Source organism: Leiobunum rupestre, chromosome 6 (genome assembly GCF_980474605.1).
Source record: "Leiobunum rupestre chromosome 6, qqLeiRupe1.1.hap1, whole genome shotgun sequence".
NCBI classification, from domain to species: Eukaryota; Metazoa; Arthropoda; class Arachnida; order Opiliones; family Sclerosomatidae; genus Leiobunum; species Leiobunum rupestre.
In genome coordinates, this window is record NC_143389.1 from 28,168,427 (window position 1) to 28,192,131 (window position 23,705).

Sequence of the window (23,705 nt, forward strand, 5' to 3'; positions counted from 1 at the left end):
CTTCCATCCGCTTTTCGCTCTCTTCCAAATGAGCGCGCTCTTCCGTCCGTTACCTTGATACTTGTTTTCATCGATCCCCGATTTTCACCTTTCTTCCATTTACGCGTCTTCTCGAGCTGCCATTTGTTGTCTCGTATTGTTTCACGGCGCCATCTGCCAGCCAGGTTAAACAATCGACGATATTCATTTAGAAAACGTCACGTTCGACGATTTTCAGTGGTCATTTCTCCAAAGTACCGTATGGCCATATTTTAAGTAAAATCTATTTTATTTTCTTAAATAAATTCACGACTCCGTTAAGGTTTTTCACATTTAATTGCGTTGTATTTGAACCGATTACTATGTAGAAAATTCTGATAAAACCTAAATTGGATTCCAACAGAATTTGGACATTGGATCCAGTCATTGCCGCAATAGTAGGATTTCACGATATATTTTGACAAGAGGGACGTCATAGCTCCAAGGCGGGGTCTGATGGGGGAAAGACGCTAGCCTTCCCCTATAGCAATGATCACGTCACGATAATAATAGCTATGAAAATGTATCAATTAGGTCAAATAATATCTAATAACTACATACGGAGTGACGTAGTATCGACGTCATACCCAAAAAGATAAACCCATCCGGCGAGAAAAATTCTAAACTTTAAATACGCTATTTCGAAATAGAAATGGCACACTTATGTCAAATAGAATCTTACGTTACCACCCACAGAAATAGGCGAAATTCCGCGAATTTCAATTGACGAGATGCTCAATAAAACTAGTCTAGATTTATCGACAAAAGAGCTCCACCCGGAAACTCTAGTTGAAGCTGGGAGAATGAGGGAAGGTGCAATTAGCGAATGTTTCTTCAGCTCCGCGTTGTTGGGCAAGAATACGTGTGGGTCGAGTTCGTTGACGTCAGGTGTAGCGGCTCTCCCATTCATCCAAGGTCGAAAACGCCCCCTCGCGGCGACCGGCGGCGCAGAAATCATCAACCTTCTTCATAACGAAGAACCTCCGCGTAATGTTTCACGTTTTTACGCCTCTAATATATATATATATATATATACATATATATATATATATATATATATACATATATATACATATATATATATGTACATACTAGTTGTACTTCTCACGAGGTATCCGAACTAAGCCTGGGCCGATTCGGGGTCCTCCCCCCCCCTCCCCAAGCGCAATGACTCGAAAATCCCCTCCCCCCTCAGTTTACTCTTACTGGTATGATCGTTTTATGTAGCCTTGCTTTCACTTTCGTATATTACTTAAGTAATAAACATTTCCAGACGATTAATATAAATATGAACAAAAAATTTGTATTATTTTTGTTTATCTAAATAGCTTTAAAATAACCCAGTCTGAGCATTATTAATCTGACTAAATATTAATGGTGGCTGTATAAAATACCTATATGTCTATCTCAATCTTACAATGTTAGTTTTAAGCCTTTTTTAGACTTTCTCTAATCTTTCTTTATATATATAATTTTTTTATCGTGAATGAATTAACAAAAATGTATTTATTTATATGACTATGATGAGACGATTCGACCCGTGTCTCATAATCTACTTCACGGTCTTTCGACCCTAAAGGTCAATCAAATTGGCGATTGAAGAGTAAGCTTGTGACGGTTATACTCCACAAGTGGAAATAAATACATTTTAGATGTAATGCAGTCTGAAACGTGTCTGTAATTGCCTTAACAATGTAAAAAAAAACCCTAGCGGCAGAGTTGTCTACCATACCCCATTTCTGCAATTTTGTTGCTATAGTAACCAAATTGTCTCGTATATTTTGTTTCGCGTTTAAGTAGCATTTATTAAAAACATCTTTTGGTCGCTAAGTAATTAAAATAATAATTTAAAATTTATATTTTAATGAAAAATGCATCATTGTAAAATTAAGGTATTTTGGATGCGCAAAAATATGAATTGACCGCGCACACCATTCTATTATAGTCCGACGCCACTTCCTGGTGGTAGGTCTTTAGTACATGTCAAGTTTCAGTTTAGTCAAGAGACAACAAAGGCGTATTAAAACATGACCGATACGCGGATTTGGCTTTCTACTTCCGTCGCCGCGAGTGATTCCCTCCTCACTTTAAAGCTACGAAGGAACAGCCAAAGAATTCGCTGCAATTTTGGAAGGGTAGACTTATGTTTTGAAAGAGGGGGGATGAGTGTACTCTAGCGCGAGAGAGCGTCCAGGTCATGGACTCCTCGTGTTATGTTTGTATCGCTTCATTTCTTCCCGCGGAACTGTTATTGTAGGGGTGAGTTTTGCCAACATATAATATGTTCCCCTTTTTTTATCCAACAAGACGGTTAAGAGTATAATACGGAGTGATTCTTTTCACAAAATGATTATTAAAGGGAATATAACCTCAGGTATTTGGTGTGGAACACCAACGTTTGCAACTTTGGCCGCTCTTGCCTTTGGCTTTAGAAATGTTTGGCGCCACTGTACAGGGAAATTTTAAAAATTGAAGGGGTCTTTCATAAAGATTGCTTTGCAGGTTATATTCCCTTTAAGGCTAGTTTTCACTAGAGCAAAAACGCCGCGACGTTGAGCCTTGACGCCTAAAAATCTCCATTGGCCCTAATACAATTGTTTTTGCGTGGCGTTTTTTTCCTAGTGAAAACCATCCTTTTAACGCGAGCAATTTGCTTTTGGATAGCCATTTATATTTGGCATTTAACAACTTGTTTGAAACGTTGTTATTTGTTCTGTAGTGGATCTCGCAAGCGCGTAAATTTTAACAGTATTTAAACAATAATTTGGGTTTTCCGGAACAATTCTTGTATACAAGAATATACGGCCTGAGATATATTAAGTCTATAGACTTAATATATCTCGGGCCTTATTTTGACTATGAACTATATTGCAAAAGGCCTAGGATATTTTCCATGAACCAAAAATTGTTCAACTTATTATTTCAGATATCTGATGTCAGAGGATAATTCGGTCTTCGTAACGATCTAATCCTAAATATGTTTGAAATTTCTTTCACAAAAATTTACTATTCACAATGATTAAGTTGTGACTTCGGACACTATTTGTAAGTTATACCTAAAGACAAAAATATCAAATATGCCGAGAGCGTTAACAAATTTCAGTTAAAATTTTTTAAAATGAACTCCACTGAAAAATTAGTTTTCACCCTTCAATTATATTGTGACAATATCAAGTTGATGTCTTGTACACTTTGCAAAACAATAATAAGAATAATTTCTTCAGTTTATATCCAAGATCTATAATGTCCGCAGTATGTTTTGTTCTTTGAAATAAACTTTCTTCCAATCGTACAACAGTCGCGTTTTTGTTCGTGATTCAGACATGAACCATTTCTTCGAGTCGTGTTCATTTGTAGCTCATTGATTTACCGCTTTTCCCGGTTGCGTTTAGTTCTGATCATCATTAACAAAGTCGTTTGCTCGCTCGCTCAATCGATGGCTTTTAATCTTGAATGATTTTCTTATTCGTATTTTTACGCTTGTGTGGAGCGCTATTACACGATTGAACGCAACTTCAAAACGCGTGTTGCCGTGACCATTTTACAAAGTAACCGCAAAATATTGTTACCGTTTTCTTTGAGGAAACTTTCTTGTAATTGAAAACGACCCTAATTGTTCGGAACGTTTAATGGTTTTCCCTTTGAGAACCACAAAGTTATCGATTAAGAAAGATTCATGCAGTTGACCAAAACAAGTAAGGACAATTCAATAATATTCCCAAACTACGTAGAATAAATTAAATTTATTAATCTATTAACCTTAGCTTTGGAAATCTCAGCGCCTTGTTTAGTTCTTTGTGTAAAAATCTTTTTGGGAGAATCTCTATGAATCTGTTCATTTTAAGTTTATGTACGTATTTTCAAAGAGAAAAGTGTAGACCTTTTTATATATGATTCGCTGTTTATAGGAAATTGTCTATTAGGTACGAGCAGTGGCGGATACATGTGGGGGCAGCCCAGCTTCAAGCGCGGTGACTTGATTTGTTATTACACCCATAGCTCAAGATGTCTTTTAGCGCCCCCCCCCCTTGGGTTTTTTTCTGTATCCACCACTGGTTACGAGTGTCATATGACTGACCACTTTCACAATCAGTGACTGACATGATTACAGTAATCGCTCTGAAATCACTCGGCAATTGTGATTTCAGAGCGATGGTAGCCTTCGATTTGGTACACTTCTCGCTACACCAATTACGTTTGTGTATAGCAAGTGGTCATTGGTCAGGTGCTCCGTTAGTCTTTTAATTTGGTGCTGCTGTGATTTCCACCCAAACCCGAACCTTCGGTGGATGTACACTGTCCGTAATCGGTGTACAAGTTTGTGAAGTTCCCTGTACTTAAGTGATTACGTAACTGATTAAATATTTAGCATTACCAACGGTTGTGTTCATGCTGCAGTTTCGTACGACTGTACGATGTACAGATTTTTGGAAAATGGTTATCGACTCGGCATTACCAATTGCGGTACTAATGCGGACTTCATTATCAGACTATTGTTATTGGACAAATATTTCTACCAATCGGTAACCCTGTTCAACGACCTATCATATCATTACTATATTCATAAATTACCATGTAATTAAGCTTGTTTTACAGAAATTAATATTAGATTTTGTTTACCTTTTCTGTTGTAGCCCTTCTGTCCCTATGGTGCGAAGATTTGGGTCGTCTATTGCTACTTCGGCACCAGAAAACGCGAGACGGTGACGGGCAACCGCAATCTCATCCTGGGCAGCAGATCGGCCCGGGCAAAGGTGGGCACCCGCCCCAGCTGCACCCTCACAGTCCCAACCCGGCGGCGGCGGCCGCGGCTGCTGCTGCTGCGGCAGCCATGCATCAGACGCTCTCCCAGAAAGGAATGTCGCCGGTTCCGCCGCAACAAAGGTGAGACACCACACACCACTTCTTTCTTCGCGCTTTTCTTTGCTACTTTTACACATGTATATATTTATACTTCGTGAGAATGAGTATGTGGAGTTTGCGTTGCTCCCTCCATCTCATTCCACCTCACGGTCTGCCAATAAGCTCCTCCCCTTAAAAATCAATCAACTCGGCACGGTATCTGATTCAGGGTTGGCGAAAACCTGTTTTTCCCGGGAACTGGTAAAAACCGGAAAAAACCCTTTTCAGGCTAAATTAATCATTGATACATCTATTAAGATAGTAATTTGGTCATTGCAAATAGGAGATATGAAGAAAAGACAGAAGAAAAGTGAATATAATAAAAGAATATCACTGCTTTTATTATTAACTTTTTATTGAATTTGGGCACTAGAGGTGGAAAAAACCATGGACAAACGATTTTCCACACGGTTTTTAGCAGGACAACAATTCGTGGCATAATCGTGCCCACCCTGTTCTGATTGGTTCTCTCGCGCATTTTCCGACGCGACTGAAAACTAGTCCATTGTGCTCGCGGAACATGGTAACATAGTCATTATCCCGAAGTATAAATAAGCACATTAGTGATTTCAGTGTTGGCTAACTTGTTTTGTATTTTGATTTACATATTTCATCTTTTTGCTTACCGTTCGAGATATTCTCAAATACATTTTAAATAATTCCTGACACGAAATGCAAATCCGATGAATAATATCAATAAAAACTTCTATTTTTTAATATTAAATTAAATCTATGCTTTTATTTCAATTGTTTTTTAGAATCTTTAATTTAAGTTACTGAACTAGCCATACCGGCTTTTGAATTTTACTAGTTTCCCGCTAGAGCTCCGTTTATAAGGCTGAAAAAATCCGAGACTATGATTGGCCGGATCTGCTAGCACGAGTTACGGAAGAGGGGTTTTAGCCAGATTTTTAATTAAACTTAAACTATCTTGGATATTTATTTCTAATGCCATTTGAGATTTCTCGATCAATACTTAACCTTATTTGATTTCCATTTTTGTGCCGGTACGTTTCCTGTGATTATAGTTTCAAATACCAGTCGTATAGAGTCAATTAATTCGTTAATTTTTAATTTAAAGATATTTTTAATCTCTGAAAATTACATAAGAAATATACCAATTTATTATTTAAGTAATCAAATACATGACTCTTACACCTATGTAGTCCTAAAATTGACTAAAATGTCTTGTTAGAATATTATTTTAAAAGCAGAATCACAAGTTAGTAATTCTCGCTGTTCTTACAAGAAAATCCAAGAGTATTTAGAAACTAAACGCACCTCGACTGATCTCACAATAGCGTACTGGTACATTATCTTAATTCTAAGATATAATAGGAAACAAATAACATAAAAACCTTAAGAATCATGACACTTCTAGCCTTGTACGTGTGTTTTTCTTACTATCATGCATTTTTTCCAACTGACAAATGAGCTCTGAAATAAGGACCCTTAAAACTTAATTGTAAATTTTAAGTTTCAATATCATTATTTTGACAAAATATTGCGTTATTTTAAGCATTTTCATTTTCGCTAAGCTTTTGCTGATTTTATACCCGGAAGAATATTTTTATATTTGTTGAAGTCACTGCGAAGAAATGATTTAGTAAATAATTTACCCTCCTACCATACTTATGGTTTTTATGTTACCTATGATGTTGTATCATTTTACACTCATTATCAGGTAAGTGATTTAAAAAATTACGTTATTTTGAATGTGAATTCCAGGCAGATTCTACAGCAAAAGCTTTTAAGATAAAATTTGTATCAATAGAAGATAAGTTACAGTATTTCGTCCGTTTTTTTATTAGTAAGCACAGTTTCATGAAAAGTGAACACAGAAAAAATTTAAATTCTTTCAAGAGCTAGTTTTAAATTTGTTGGTTCTTGAAAGGGTTTGTTTCTGCTAAACCATACTTCGAATGAAAGAATTTCTTTTTCGGGGGCATAACCAAATGCCGTGTATTACTGGACTGGTATTTATATGGCACGCTTGAGGTTTTTTAAACAGCCTGGCTCGTAGCGCCGCAGTGTTCGCTATTGGAAATATTTCCACCCAAATATTAAACAATATAAGCGAACGACGTTATATCCGAGGTTAGGTCATCTAATTTTTTTACACTCGTGCCTTGGTATTTGGAGTGGAAATGTTTCGCGATTATCTCGTTAGGATCGAGCGCTGGCAGCGATGCGATCTGAATTTATTATGACTTTGGTCCATTAATTTATTTGTCGAAGGTTTAATTTTTATTGAATTATTTATCGTTTAAGTTTAGTGTACTGTTTGCAAATTTTAAATTTTGGAATTTTATAAATTCCTTATCATTACGATAATAGCTCCTGAAAGTAATACTAATTTTTGAACCAAGTTTAAGAAATGAAATAGGTTCTGTGATTGTTTTATAACTCCTAGTAGATCACGGAAACTATCTAACTATATCCAAATGTTTGGACATCTTCGTGACTTGACGAAACCCGAATTCAGAAATTGGACAGGCTAGCCATTAAGATATTGGATGCCACGTGTTGAACTCTACCGATTCAATTTTGATTAACTAATTACACACTGGAGTTTCTTTATAGCGGTAGTTTTGGTTGTTGAATAGCGTTTTCATCGATAAGTTTAAAATAAATCATCACAGTATTCAGGAGACTTCTACATCCATTTATTTAGAGTGTTTCCACTTGTCATCGAAATCAGAGAATTTTAAAATAGGCCTAATAGATCAAGGAAAGTCAAAGAACTTAGTTTTTTCCTTGACTTTTTTAAATTGTATTAAGTTTTGTAAACGTTAATTAAAACATAACCCAAACAATCGCTTTTATACTAAGCAATGTTTTCACAGTACCTTGAAAACTAGGGGAATTTAAAGAAATAGTACAAAAATCCGGGAATTTGAAAATGGGTCTCAAAGTCAGGAAATTTTAAGATATAGTGCAAAAGTCAGCGAAAAGATTTTAAGAAATAGTGCAAAATTCATGGAAAAGTCAGGGAATTTTAAGAAATAGTACAAAAAGTCGGGAAGTTTTAAGAAATTACGCAAAAGTCAGGAAAAGTCGGGGAATTTGAAGTAGTAAAAAATCAAGGGAACTTCAAGAAACTAGTACAAAAGCCAGGAAAACGTCAAGGAATAGATTTTTGGCGGCAAATGGTTAACGTTCACTTTAATATTAGTTAGAAATTTTATAATTTTTGCTTTAAACAAAGGTAAGAGAAATCTCTAGAAGTGGTCCGGGGAAACCCTTGAAAATTCGGGGAATTTGAATCGAAAAAAACCGTGGCAATCCTGCTAATACTATACGAAGAACCAATCCAAGTAACGTTTGTGAAAATTGAATTTATGAAGTAAAAATTGTGTAATATTGTCCTTTAAATTGTCACGGGAAAATCTATAAAAAATGTTCAAGGAAAGCAGAAAAAGTCTGAGAATTTGAATCTGAAAATATGGTGGTAACCCTGAATTAATAACTGGATGTTTATAGAAATGAGATTCATTCGTACGGGTTGTCGGATATTTAAACAAATTGCTTACATTTCGCGAGTGATACAACCGCGGTATGAAGTCATTAGTGCTGATGTAATAAGGACACGCAGCTCGAGCGCGAGACCCGTTCAGTCACGCGACCAAATAATTTCGCGTACGTTGCGTGTACTGCTCGTGTTGATGGTGTTGCGGGAAAAAAGCGGAGACGACTTCCAAATCACGTGCCGCGATTTCATCGTCACTCACGCTTCCTGCCTCCCTCGCCAGGGGAGCGCGCTGTTGTACTTCTTACGGCCTTCTTGTTGACGGTTTAATTTATGCCTCGTAGAGTGACTTTGACGGATGCGAGTAGGCCACTTTTTCGCGTTCGACTTTCGTGTCGGTAACGCGATACTGTTTACCCGCGAAATAGTCCTTGGGTTAATCCGAGCGCTATTGCGTGTCCGGATCAGTGATGGGCGCATTCCGCTCAATATAGAGCGTTTGAAGTCAGAAACAGCGTGACATTTTAAACAATGAAAGTGAGCGCGCCTTAACAATAAATTGAGCAAGAAAAGAACGCGAAGAAGAACCGAGAGGAGCGAATGATGAATAGTTTTAAAAACTAGGTTTTTCTGGACTGAAAAATCTACGCTTTTATATTGATTTATCAGAATTTTAGTTTATTTAAAGGGAATATAACCCGCAAAGCAATCTTTACGGAAGACCCCTTCAAATTTTCAAATTTCCCTGTACAGTGGCGCCAAACATTATTAAAGCCAAAGGCAAGAACGGCCAGAGCTGCAAACGTTGGTGTTCCACACCAAATAGCTGAGGTTATATTCCCTTTAAAATTATTTCGGTTGCTGTAATACCTAATATAATAAAATAATTTAATTTTCAATATTTTTAATGAACTGTTATTCGTTCTCCATGTTCGTTGAGCGGTTTGATGATACGAGCAAAATCTATCATTTTTTCATTGAGCTGAGCGTGAGTGAGCTTTAGCTTTCGACGTTGAGCAAATGAGAGAGCGCGGAAATTTTCTTACGAAATTGAGCATAAGTAAAAACGTTTCGTATGAGTGGATACGAGAGAGACATTATTTGAAAGACAAATATGTAAATCTAACATGAGAGGACTTGTGAGCTGAGTATGGATTTCGAAAAAATGCCCATCTCTGGTTCGGATGACGAAAAAATTGCCCAACTTGCTTAAATCGAGTCATTCATTTTGTTATACATTTCATCCCAGAGTTAAAGATACACATTGTTACGAAAATGTAACTCGAAACTTGACAATAACTCGTGCTTGGCACCTTGACCTTTTATTTAACGAATGAAATGCGTTTTTTAAATATACATATCAATTAATTTAAAGTGTCTCTTACGTCATTGAATCTTTCAATATTAGGGGATACAAGAACGTAATATGTTTAGAAACTACTATTAACAGCGCTTCAACTACATTCTAAAGATATCGCTGCATTTTGTATATTCGGTGAAATTAAAAGTTTAATTTAATATTCAACTAGACAAAATTGAAGATTAGTTATCAATGACTAAAATGGCCAAATATTTGTCATCGTCGTAAAAGTCAAAAGTTTTGAATGACATTTTTAACTTAACCAGATTTATCGTAGTACTGTGTTAGTTAAATTCTGAGGTCTGAGAGATATTCAAGTCATTGCGAATTTACGACCTCGTGAAACAACAAAATGGCCAATCATCGCGGGTGGAATATATGCACACATTTCTCAAGATTTTAAGTATATATTTCGATTTAGATTAGATTAAAGTTAAACCTATAGGCTTGGCTGTACAAGGATTCAAAATGATTAAATCATGATTAAATTTTTATCATGAATATTAGAACACCTTGTAACAAAGTGATCTGCTTCTCGATATATTCCACTATACCAGAAGTAAATGAACCGAAGTTATCGAAATAGCGCTCAGAATCGGAGGGCATTTTCCATATGAAAATGATGAGAAAATCGAGTCAAGTAAAAGCTAATTTCCATCCCCGTCTTTTGACGTGATAATTTGCACTTGGGAATTGTGGTATAACTATTTCTATGCATAAAAAATTATTTCATAAAAACAAAAACGTTTTTGTTGGGCCTAGGAGCGCGCAAAATTTCAAATTCGAGGTCAAAATGTAACTTCATAAGGAAAACGCCTTAAACATATGTGGAGTATAACAGTCTGATAACTTCGGTTCATTTACTTTTGACTCTACGAAATTTTTAATAACAGCCCATCACGTGAAAAACAGCTTTTATTACGTTATTCAAAGCTAAATAGTGTCCAACTTTGTAGCTTTGACTATAGTAATGTGTCACTGATTACGGATTTCGCTGTATTCAGTTTCATATTCCCGTAATCCGTGTACAGATTTTTACGAAGTAGTTATCGGTGAGGGGGGATCTTTGGTTAGGTGCATTCCTATAAAGTACTAGAAGACCCAAACCTTTAATCTGTGGCTCCATCTATTAGCGGTCACCCACGATACTACCGTATTTCCCCCCGTCGTGCTTTCGTCATAATGAATCTTCTATGTACTCCCGAAATGAGGACATCATATTCTTGAAAATCCGCGGTGCAATCTCATTTTAAATGGTTTTCCATTGAGATGTGCTCACCGGGTACAGAGAAAAAATATAAAAGGCAATGAAAGCGAGGTGTTTCGAAATTTTTCGGAGATTTCCAAATATTTCGAAGGATACCCGGATCGATTGCAACTTGCAAATCATTTTGGCGCGTAAAAATGCAAATGAAATGACATTGGATACTCCGAAAATCATAAAAGAAACTTCATTGTTTCGTATCAATTCGTATTTTTTCGCGTGCCCGACCAGTTTTCAAGGCCTTCTAGTCATCGCCTGTTGACGCTCGGTGGAGTGGTGAGGAAATCAGACGCGGATGCCAGGGTAAAATGATGGAGGCTCGAAATGGGATTTGTTCCCCGTACACTCTTCTAGAATTTCGCTGCATTCCAATTACGGTACGCCTAGCTCCCAGGATCATCTCCGATCGCGCATTCACTTTCCGTTAAAATTATCGGAAAATTGTAGTAAACGAGGTGACTATCCATATTTAACGCGCGCGCTAGTGTCAGTTCCAGTTAGAACGCCGAATATTAGTAATCGATTTAAACGTCCCCCGTTTTAGATTTCGCGAAACAGTGAAGGCGATCTTGAAAATTTAGTTCAGAGTTCAACTAAGAATTTGCGCTTTAAGTTTAAGCGTATATAGTATTTCTAGAAATTTTTAATTTATTGAAAGACTCATTTTACCTAGAATATTGTTAACGTAACAGAATAGTACGAATAATAATAATAATATTATCGTTTTTTTTTAATTAAACGCACATTTTATAATATTAATATTTTTGAATGGTATTATTTTATCGACACTTAATACCAAATCGTGTTCGTAGCTAATTCCAGATAATTTCCTAATCTAAAGAAATAATTATCAGAATTTATTGGTTACTACACAAATAAATACAATTCATAATTTATTTACACAAATAATTTATACAGTTTTAATTATTGTTACTACAGTCCAATTACCTCGTAGATTGATGTTTTATTTTAGTGGGAATTAGACGTGTAAATAGGGTGCTATAAATAGCCAAAAACATCCCTTATTATCTGAATTGTTCTCTTTTCTGCAACACTTCCAAATGCCATTTGTTACTGAAGATGCAATCATTTCAGTTTAGTCTTTTCCGTAGACTTTCAAACCCGGAAATACGGTTAATTTAATTTCAGTTTTAGGACTTCGGTATGAACCTTTAAAGGACCACAGAATCGTTTGAACAATTCGGGCCGAATTTCACCTAGCTCCTCCCCTTCCGTCACGGGACTCAGGTATACCTTCCCTCTAACGTGATTATTTAGCCTATCCATTGTCTTGTTATCACGAAAATCGGAATACAGAATGCTATAGACAAAATCTGAAATTCTAAAACTAATATTTTAAATGTTTAAATTTAATATTTCTGGCCCAAAATTATTCCAACTATATACGTTGCTTATATTCAAATATTCCTAAAGGTCTTTTAGACGCGTTTGACAATTTAGTTTTTAAAGATCGTAATGAGAGAACACTGTCGAAGTACGAACTCATCTGGATTTCTGGGAATTTAATCAGTAAATAATTCTAAGTAGAACAAAACCAACGACATCATATGTAAACGATAAATAAATATTTATTCGTAATTTATTTTAATAATGACACGCATCGAGGGTGCCATATCAAAATTTTGAACCGGGTGCCACAACCCGTCGGTACACCACTGATTCTGGTCTGTTGGCAAAATATGGAATTTGGGCTGGTCAGTTAGCAAAATATGGAATAAATAAGTAGTTTCGCTACTATTTAATCCATGTTTGGGCTATATTTAAGAAACCAATTTTTTATAAAAAATTTGTAAAATTGACTCCGAAAAACTAGGGTAATTTTGGAAAAAAAAGGTTTATTCCTCCCCCTCCTGGAATTCGAACCCCATCGGTACGCCCCTGTTCATTTAGGTAGTAGTTGAGCAAGGGAAGGGGGGGGGGCGGGGGGGACTCGGGGGAGTCGCCGCCTCTAAGGTTAACCAGAGGACGGTGTTGGTTACAATCGAGGTGTCACGCGCCATCCATACGGACAGGCGAGACTGCAATCTGACGAGGGACCCGGGCGGGTCGAGATGAGCATTCCGGGCACGACTTGGCCGGGTGTCTCTTTGGCGGGATGACTTTTCGCCATGAGCGGCGGAGGGAAATGGAGGGGGAGAGAGAGATGACAAAAAATACTGGCGAGAAGGTTTCAAAAACCCTCTCGCTCTTATATCTCTGCCTTTCTCGGATAAGCCTTCCTCGGGTAACTGTCAGGCGGAGGGCGTAAGATGGAGATGGGGGGCGACATTATGGAAGTGCGCGGAAGGGGGGGCAATGTGGAAATCGCCGTGTGTGGTGTGCGAGTGCCTTATCCTCGGCAGTGATGTCACCGCGTGTGATCTCACTTCCTTTCTCGCAGACTATCGGCCGACGTGGTACGTCTTTTAAAGCGCCGCTCAAATTCGGTTGCCTAGCAACGGCATGGTCGCCATAACTTAGCAACCAGAATGCGTTCGAAACCCAACACGTGACCCTTTTAGCCTTTTCCTTTCCTTCGCCTCCCCCCCGCATCGTTGCCAACCCCCTTACCCCGTATCGATGGCTTTCCCTCGCTATTATTCACTCCGGCCCTCTGCGCTCGCAGCGCCTCCCCGCGTCTATTTATCCCCGCGGTCGTTGCCATGGTGACGGCTATAGGTCTCCGGTATACGGTTGAGAGTCGGGGGTCTTTCCCAAAGTAATGCACTCGGAATGAATAGATAATTACCTTGGTCAAACCGCTGACCGTTTCGCTACTTATTTCCAGGGCAAAAATGTAAAGGGCCAATTGACAGCTTAACGTAAAGTGGCCGTACTATACAGTACTTTGGAATGCGAACGTTCGTCTGCTAGAACGTCGTACCGAACACTTTCGCAATTTATACTTCTAGTGTCAGCAAGCGACCCACGAATATATTTCTTGCTAACTTAGTTAATGCTTCGTTATTTATAATTTACAGGGTTAAAATCGCTGTTTTTACCTTGTTTTCTTAAATATGAAAACACCTTAAAAATATTAAATTAAAAATTAATATATTAAGTCAATATCCTTCAGTATTTTACCCGTGCGATTGCAATTAAACCAACGACCCCAAAACTCGATTCCATGTGGGGGGGGGGGTAAAAATCGTCACTGTTAAAAACTTCCGTGGCGCGTAACAGATGGCGCGACTGTATCATATCGTAAGTAACGTTCGCTATCTAGCAGACGTTCTTTGGGCGCGAACCCTAATCCGAAATATCATTGACACGAAATGTTTGCGCGTTGTTGGTGAACGGCCCCGATTTCGCGAGAGAGCAGTCTGTTGCGTGGGAGCGAAAACGATGCCTATCCTCGATAAAATACTGGAGCAGAAACGCCGCGGGGGGGCTAGAAGTCCTTCCATCGACGGGAGGGGGTGGAGTTCGAAGGGTGGGAAGGGCTGTTTTTCTTTGGCCAAAAAAACCTCTGAGGGGGGAAGGAAGGGGGAGTGGAAAAGTGCGGAAACAGCGAAAGATAACGTGTTGCGAACGCGTTTTCATTTCATGGAATCACGAGCGCCGCTATTGTGATTCTCTTCTGCTTACAGAAAAACTCAACAAAACCTGACATTTTACGCTCGCCCTGTATTACACGCGTCTCTCGCGGGGTATTTTTTTTCTATTCTCATCTTCGCTTTCACCCCCTCTCGTTCTTTCGCCCCCCCCCCCTTTTAACACCCGCGTTCGATTACCCCAGAAGTTCGAAATCAACGAAATTCTCCCTCTTATCACTGTTACGGCGGGGCCGCAAAACTCTTTTTAGCAGCTCATTTTGAACGGGACTTGGATGGGAAATGTGTTCGTACCCTATTTCACTTCCTCGTCTGCTATTTCCTCTTATATAAATTATCGAGTTTGAACAGAAGTTTATAATATATCTCTTAGGAGAGAAGTATCCATTTAGGATATTAAAATGAAACGTGTACGTTCGACTAACGATGTAAGACGTCATTTGTTAATCGTATATTTTCAATGCAATGGTTTTAGGAATTCGCTGTATGATGTGTTTCAACCCGCTATATTTTTTCTTCGTTATTAACCAATTCTTCAATTGCTTGTAGGGAATCATTTACGGCGAAGGCATTAGAGGTTCGATGGAGGGGTCAATTTAAAATTTTTGAAATAACTACCACAATTTTAAGCAATATTTTATGTAAACAATTATATAGACTTGTTAGTCGGAAAATGACCGAGGCCTTTTTTTCGGGAAACTTTTCCGTATTTTTCCGAACAAATTAAAAAAAGTTTTAATTCCATGATTAGTCTAATATTGTTTGCAAATTTAAATTAAGCGCCATTTTCGCCTCATTTTTTTTCGAATCTAAAAGTAATACTAAACCTCCAGACTATTTTAAACTGATTAACAATGTAACACTTTTAATGTATTGTAGTATTTTTACTGTTATTAGACATTTTATATCGATAAAAAGTTAAAAACATTCAAAACCCTTAATTTATGTTTACATTTTTTGATTTTCCGATTAGCTCCGCATTTTATTTTTCCGGAAAATTAACAATTCTAAAAAATTAATATTTTTTTATTTAAAACCTAAATTTTTCAACATGTGGGATTAAATTTAGTTCTTACGAAAATGCTACAAAAATTGTATTAGTAACGTATATTCCAAAATCGACTTTGACATGATATTTTCATCTAACAATAATTGTTTTTTTTTCTGTAAATTTGTTTTAGAATTTGTATCGTTTGGTCAGTAACCTTTCTTGGCTTTCCGCTCGCGATACGATGGCGATTGGCGTGTTAATGTCCTTGATCTGTCACTTTGCGACTTTCAAGTCACCCCCGAGTCGAGATCTTTTGTCGGCTACGCGGCGAGCATGCCGAGAAAGGCAAGTGCCATCTCAAGCGAATCTCCTTTTGTCGTTGATGAACGTTTCAATGACTTGTCGTCTTCGCCACCCACCTCTCGTTCGTTGTCTGACTAGACGAACGCTCATTTCGGGTTTCTTACCAAATTTCTTCGTTTTCCTTCTCATACGCACTATCTGCCATCCCTTTCATCATCTGAACTAAAGATATAAACCTTTAGATCGCCTAATCATTTACAATTTATGGATTTTGTTTCTCGCAAAATGTGGCCGTCGATGTTTTTAAAAAAGCCACGAATGACAACGCTGCTTTAAAGATGGTTTGTAGTTCTTAAAATCAAATACGATTAAATGGCAGTTCATAAAATCAAACACGATTAAATGGCAGTTCATAAAATCAAATACGATTAAAAGGCATTTCTTAAATTAAAATTCTATTAAAAGGCAGTTCTTGAAATAATAATAAAATACGATTAAATGGCAGTTGTTGAAATAAAATCGATTAAATGGCAGTTCTTGAAATAAAATACGATTTAATGGCAATTGTTAAATAAACCTATTTCCCTGTTAAATTGGTATCCTATTAATCCCAGGCTAGGTAGTCGTAATTAATAAATAAATTAAATTATGTTTCAAACTATAGCAATATTTTAAATGTAATAATATTACAATCACTAACATATCGTTAGTGGACTATGCACAAGGGTTTGTTTAAAAATTTACCCGATAATTGTGTAGGTTGTATAGTATTTATATTGACTTACTTAAAATCTGGCCCATGGAAGCAATAGGAACATGGGATAAAAAAATTTAAATCACAATCTGCAATCATTGCTAGGTGATAGAGAATGGCAGACAATGTGAGAGGCAATTCTGGTATCCACGTCTTATCTCGGCAAACTTTCTGCTATTTAAAGGTTTTGGGTAACAAAATATTTTTGGTAAATTTAAATTCCAGAAAATGGAATAGTTTGCCGATTTTTTTCCTTAAATTTGTAACCACAGTGGGGTGCTATAATGTCTTGGCATTGTAACTGGAATTCTAGTAATATTAGCCAAAGTTTTTAAAATTTTCGCTATATAACCATTTAAGTGTATATTTAAAATTTTAGCGGGCTTAACTTCAAAACGGAGAGAGCTGGTACGTCAATAATACTAGTAATTAAAGTGGTTTCTTTCTCATAGGTCTATTAATTTATCGACTGTTTTTAAGTTTATACCATTGACATCTAAACATGGTTTCAAGAAAACCTAAAAATATAAATAAAATAATTGAATAATTGAATTGAAACCAATGACGAGATCTCATAAAAATTCTTAAAGATCCTTACTTACGTAGAATATTGCATACACATTTGCAATTAAAGTGGCATAAAGGGCCACACACGCTTTTATAAAATCTGGGTAAAAATCCCGTAGCTCCTCCTCTTCAGTACCTCGTGGTAACAGATCGGGCCAATCATATTCCTGGATTTTATCGGAATTCGTGCGGGAAACTAGTTGAATTCAAACGCCGGCGTGGCAATGTCAAAAAAACCGGACGTTATCACGCGTATGTTCAGCTCGGTTCACCTCTTAGAAGGCCCAGTAATCATCCGGAAGTGAAAGGTAAAATAGCAACAGGTGTTGTTTTCCCATCCAAAGTGGTCTAATTTTTTATTCGAGTATGTAAATATCTGGATTTCATAATCGAGGTTATTCTCTTTTCCAAAATTGAATCTATTGTCGGTGCTTAATTTCTTCTCAACCAGCGTTGGAAATATGTCAATTCGAACAGAGCTGACCCCTTTACGCTCTTCATTCGGCAGACGTGTATTGAGGTTTCTCGGCTGCGAGGAGACTCTACGTCTACACCGACGGCACGAGCGACAACGCGTAGGCCCGACAGTTTTTTTTATACATTAAAATATTTCAAGGACGGTAAACTTCACCCTACGCCGTAGTTAACGGGCGCACGACAAAAAAAAATATCACCCCCCCGCCCTCCGCCTTGCGATGGTTCTAGCCCCTCCCCCCCATATTTGGTCGCATACGCTACCCCTTTCTGTGCTCGATTTCGTGGCTGCTCACCCTCCCCGTTGAATTCGTTCGACCCCCTTTGGGTCTTCTATTTTCTTTCCCTAGCACGGCTGGCCTCCAAGTATTTTACGTAACCCCTTACCACGCGCCAGTACATTCAAGGTCGCTTCGGTTTGGGGCTGCGGGCTTATTTGGTAACATTACCCGCGAAATCAGTAACAGGTTGGCCCAAGTTCGTCGCTAGCTGCTTCCACTCCGCAGATTCGGGTGAAGAAATATTTAAAAAAAACACACGCATTGCCTTGAATGACTGTTCTGCCTCTTTTGATACACTTTTTTACGGATATCAAATTTATTGAAATGTGTTTTAAAATTTGCCTAAAATTTCAATCCAATCTCATAATAAAATTTACTTCAAATATAATCCAATTTTATAATAAAATTTACTTAAATTATAATCCAATCTTATAATAAAATTTAAAAAATAAAATCCAATTTCAAAGTTAAATTTACAAAACTTTTTGTTTAAACTGATAATAAAATTCATTGAAATTTAATTCAAACATTGATTTAAATTTACTAAAATTTAACTAATGTCTAGAATAAATTTTAATAAAAGCCAATAGAATTATTTTATATTACAACATGTACTATTTAAGCTAATTTTTAAGTAAAATTCACTATATTAAAATTTAATAATATTTTAATGAAAATAATAATTTATTTATTTTTTAATATAACCATATATAAAACTTTCATAAACATTTAATATAATCTTGTGAATTTGAATAAAAATTTACTAAAGTTAAATCGATTTATAGAGAAATATTTATAAAATTAAACACTTTATTAAATTTTACTAAGTCCTGTATTAAAATTTGCCAAAATTGAATTCAATCAAAGAGAAATAAAGGAAATGTTCGGATTCATTGCCAAGGTGAATGTAAAAAGTATTTATCTTCGGTCTGAGAATGAAAGTAACTTAATTACACCCGACCGAGAAAATCCGAGTGCCCGAAACCCTTGGCGCGAATTAATATTCTTTAAACGCGTTTTTGTAGAACTCTTCGAGTGGGGCGCCGAATAATTTTATTAACTCGGAAGAAGCCGTGTTTATTCCAATAAAACTCGGTAATAAAACCGTCGTTACACAGCCGGTTACAGTAGTCATTGGTTTCCCTGGTTCGTGCCCGCGATACTTAGCCGCTTTTTCGCCCTGTTTCTTACTCGTTACGGCGGCTGTATTTATTAAAAATGTCTCGTTTCACCAAGCGGAGCAAATTAACTCGTTCACGCCACACCGAAATAATGCGAGCTGACTCCGAATGTTTCGTATCGACATGTTTGGTGTTCAAAGTCGTTTATTTTGATACAAAGTTATCGTTTTCTTATAATTACCCACAACCTCTTTTTTCGTTGGATTATTTGTATCAAGATTGCCTTTATGTATACTTCGGAAAATGCTTGAGTGAGCGTTGCGTCCCCACAGTGGCGGACTGGGTCTAATATTATTGACTGCCAGGAGACAAAGGGCCCCAGCCTTAACAACTATAACGTTATCATGTTTAATGGGGCCCACATGGGGCCCACTTCATGAACGGTCCATGTCGCCACAGTCGCCCACCAGCGACTTTTAGTAGTCTCTGACTAGTGGGGGGGGGGGAATGGGGGTATAAAAACCAGAAGGCTAGCCAACATTTTGCTTTACCCTTCCGAATTAAAATAGGAGTTAAGTATCACTTGAGTTACATGATGTGACTTTATAAAAGAAAAATTGGATTGATGAATGATGAATTTATGATACGCAATATTTGCCATTATTTATGAATATTTGGGTAAATTGTTCACTAGTCAAATTGATTTTGATTAATTTAAGTAGTCAGAGCATTTATTTAAGTAGTCAAATACCATGCGTGACTAGTGCCTTATGTCCAACCCTGGTCAATCTCCCGACAGTATAACATGGTTCTTTCTAGCATATAAAATAACTATAATGGAGGGATAAATAAATGATACATTTGGTCATAGAAAGTCTATTGGAATTATAGGAATTTATATTTGCCATTTTTTACTTAAATTGTGTGCAATATTTTGGTATTGAATTATTAGGATATATTTGATGTAAAAGCGTATAATTTAACTTAAACCATTGATTTAATTTACGATTAATATCAGGGCTTTAAAAGCATTTCTTAGCTAACAAGGAGACATCCCGAAGTGTAACCCACCGATTTTGTTCAAACTCGGGGGATTGCTAGACCTTCATGTAACTTGAAAAATCCTAAAGGGAATTTATTCAATGGGCAACCGTTTTGCTATGGCAACGAAAAATGTTTTTGACAACAAAAAATTTAAATTTTCCCATTGAAAATAACATGGGATTCTGCCGATTCCTAGGCCCCCTGTGAAAAATTTTAACAAATTTAAAAATTTCTAAAATGCCAAAAATAGAAAAAATATATAAAAATTGACAAAAAAACATCAAAACTGATCAACTTTTGATCAATTTGAGGTCAAAATCCCATGTTATTTTCAATGGGAAAGTTTAATATTTTGTGTTGTCAAAAACATTTTTCGTTGCCATGGCAAAACGGTTGCCCATTGAATAAATTCCCTTTAGGATTTTTCACGACACATGAAGGTCTACCAATCCCCCGAGTTTGAACAAAATCGGTGGGTTACACTTCGGGATGTCTCCTTGTAAGTGCAATCAGTAATTTTTACATTAAATGAATGAAATGAACTTCTTAAAAAGGCGCTAGATGACTTGGGCTTCGGGTTTTGCCTTGGTTATTTTTTTTATAACTCAAGAAAGCACGCTATTATTCCGCGTAACTATACACGGAAATAAATTTCGGGTGTTAATATACTAAGAAAGCACGCTATTACTACGCGTAACTGTACACGAAAAGAAATTCCGTGTTTTAATATACTAAAAAAGCACGCTATCACGTGTAACTGTATACAAAAATTAATTTCGTGTCTCAATGTACACCAACAAAGTACTTTACCATTTAACAGTAATTGCGCTCGCAACACGTTTTTAGCACGTGAATTATTTGGCCAATACACCTTACGAACCAAATATCAACGATCGAAAAGGTGGTTTTGTTAATTGAGAGGGGGTATCTAGACGTCGTTGGGCTTAGGAAATACTATTAGAAATGTTTGCTATACTCTGTTTAAAATCTTTATAAATAGCGTTTCCACAATATTTTTTTTTGGTCACCACCGAGTAATTTTTTCTCCGATTTGAAACGCGAATAAAACAAAATCTATTTTTTGAAGGCAGCCTCTTTGTCTGTACGGCCATTATTCGCGTATCCTTCTCTTACGTAATAAGACTAACGCTTCGTGGAATGGTTTCGGATGGCCGATGCCACTGAATGACCTTGGTGTGTTGACCCGAAAGAGAACCATTGAAGCGTCGCCTAGCTTTGTTTCCCTTCCGAAATATCTCTTTCGGCGCCTCCCTCGTCCCTGGTCCCTTTTGTCTTAGCCTCTGGCAGTGGCGCGCGGGAGAGGGCTGAATATTCCGATATTCCGTATCATTCTGATCCGGCTCTAGTTCGATCGAAGACGGAGCCGCCAGCGCAGAAATCTAAACACACACGTCGCTTCTACTGTATTTGACTACTTGGAAGACTTAGCCGCGGTTGAACCCTCGAACAGGAGGGCGTATATACGTCAGTTGTTCCGAAGAGAGTCGATGGCGGATTAAGCTCCCGACTACTGTTCGGACAGTTTCATTGTCGCAAATAATAAATACCGCAATTAGTCTATACACCTTTCCAGCGTTTGTTGGCGTCAAAGGGCGCTGGGCGGTGGCCGTTTCGAACCCTACTGACCAGAGGCGTCTTTCTCCTCTATTACGTCTCCAGTCGTGGCCTAGGGGCTGGTGGTCGCTTTCAGCGGCTGTCTCTCGCGCTGTGTGTCGTAAAAGGTGATTAATTACTCTACGCCACGGCGCGAAGAATCTCTCTCTTCATTTCAACGCGAGATAAAATCCATGTCAGTCAAGCGGAAGAACGCGCCTGTTCCGATGATGGCCGTTCGCCTTTTATTTCGACAGTCTATATTCAATGCAAATAAGACGTCTTTTCTGCTGGACTGCGCCGATACGCGTCTACTACTACCACCAAATATTTGAAACCTTTAAAGGTCAATTTCCAAAGTTGCGGGCCAAAAATAATTTGAAGTCTGTAGGGAGTAGATACTTCCGGTTTCGTACGATTTAGTCTTCAAGAGTGGACGATACCGGAAGTAGGACCGCCTTGCAACTTTCATTTTGGCCTATCCCAGTTTAGGTTTTTAAAAATGTACTACCAACGGTAAATTTCTGCCTTAGCCGACGAAATTTAATTATAACACTAGCGCCATCTCTAGTTTCGTCGCTGAACCATCATTTAGCAAAAGAACGTTTCCAGAATCCAGAGAGCGTTTGTTAATTAATAGTTCAGCAGTTAATATTGGGATGTCACAACGTTTTCCTCTGTTACCCGCTTGCCGCCAACACAGAATACGATCAACTTATTTACGTTCTACGACTTTTGAAATCGATCTCATGTCTTATAGGTTAGGTTTATATATGTAATCGTGTAAAAATATAACATAGATGATATTGCATACGTTAGAGTTGTATAATTTTTTTTATAAATCCAGTTTGATTAGAACAAAGTCTGATTATACAGGGTGCTGTCATTTGATCGGCCCAGGCATTTTTGCTCAAAAACCATTCTTTCTAGAAATGTGAAATGTACTCTCTCGGGGGAGATCGTTGTTATTTTTCACGGTTTTAGAAGTGTTAGTTTTTGAACGCTACGTGGTAGACGAAAAGTTTCAAATTTGTTTGATTTTCATGACCAATTATTTCAGTGACGAAATGTCCGATTTCCACCATACCAATTCCATTAATGGTTTTCGAGTATGCTCTACAACTTGCTCATTGAAACTTTTCGTCTACCACCTAGCGTTCCAAAACTAACACTTCTGAAAAACCGTGAAAAATTTCACGATTTTTCAGAAATTTACAAATAAGAACGATCTCCCCCGAGAGAGTACATACAGAAAATTTAAAATTTCTAGAAAGTATGGTTTTTGAGAAAAATGCCTGGGCCGATCAAATAAAGACACCCTGTATACAAATTTGATTTTATAATCGGTTTAAAGTGATTTGATTTAAATATGTATATAAATATTAATTCATTTGATTAGATAAAATTTTGAATCGAATTCAAATTTTAAATTTAATGCTAAAGATTTTCGAGACTTTTTACTGGTACTTATTGTATTTTTTTTTATCTAATCTAGCAACGATTAACATGTACATCATTTATATGGCTGTAGTGAAATAGAACGTCTAAATACCGATCTAATACTGTATCTGTCGGTGCTTCTTGTGAAAGAATAAACGAATGTAATATAGAAGCCTTTAAATCCATATAAGTTCTCGGAGTAAGTATTTGTTAAAAATACGTACTTTTCTTTGTGGATAAAATTATATTTTGAACACGGACGCAATGTAGCTCTCTATAGCGCCAAGTTCAATATTTAAAGGGAGTGGGAAGTGGCTTGAAAACTAGGGGTATGATAGATGAGGCGTATATTTTTCATTGGTTAGTAGCTTTAGTGCCTGCTGTCGCCGGAAGTGGAAAATTGTCTTCCCCCATTAAGTAAAACGTTCAGCGTAAAGGCTCGTCCAATGAAATTTGTACGCAACACTGCGTTAGCGTGTTTAAAGGCTAGCTGCGTTCTCCTTGTGTTTGTTGCTCCTAGGTTGCAGTAACAAAATATGCTCTGGCATT

General features: G+C 37.2%; 1 protein-coding gene across 3 annotated transcripts in view; it reads left to right on the top strand.

Moving 5' to 3' along the window:
• Positions 1-23,705, top strand: part of tna (Zinc finger MIZ domain-containing protein tonalli) — a 262,606-nt gene that overhangs the window by 191,950 nt on the left and 46,951 nt on the right. For all 3 annotated transcript variants that reach the window (XM_090176869.1, XM_090176871.1, XM_090176870.1), the window contains one exon: positions 4,653-4,902. In XM_090176869.1, coding sequence (XP_090032995.1) covers positions 4,653-4,902 — 250 coding nt within the window. The remainder of the gene's footprint in view (positions 1-4,652; positions 4,903-23,705) is intronic.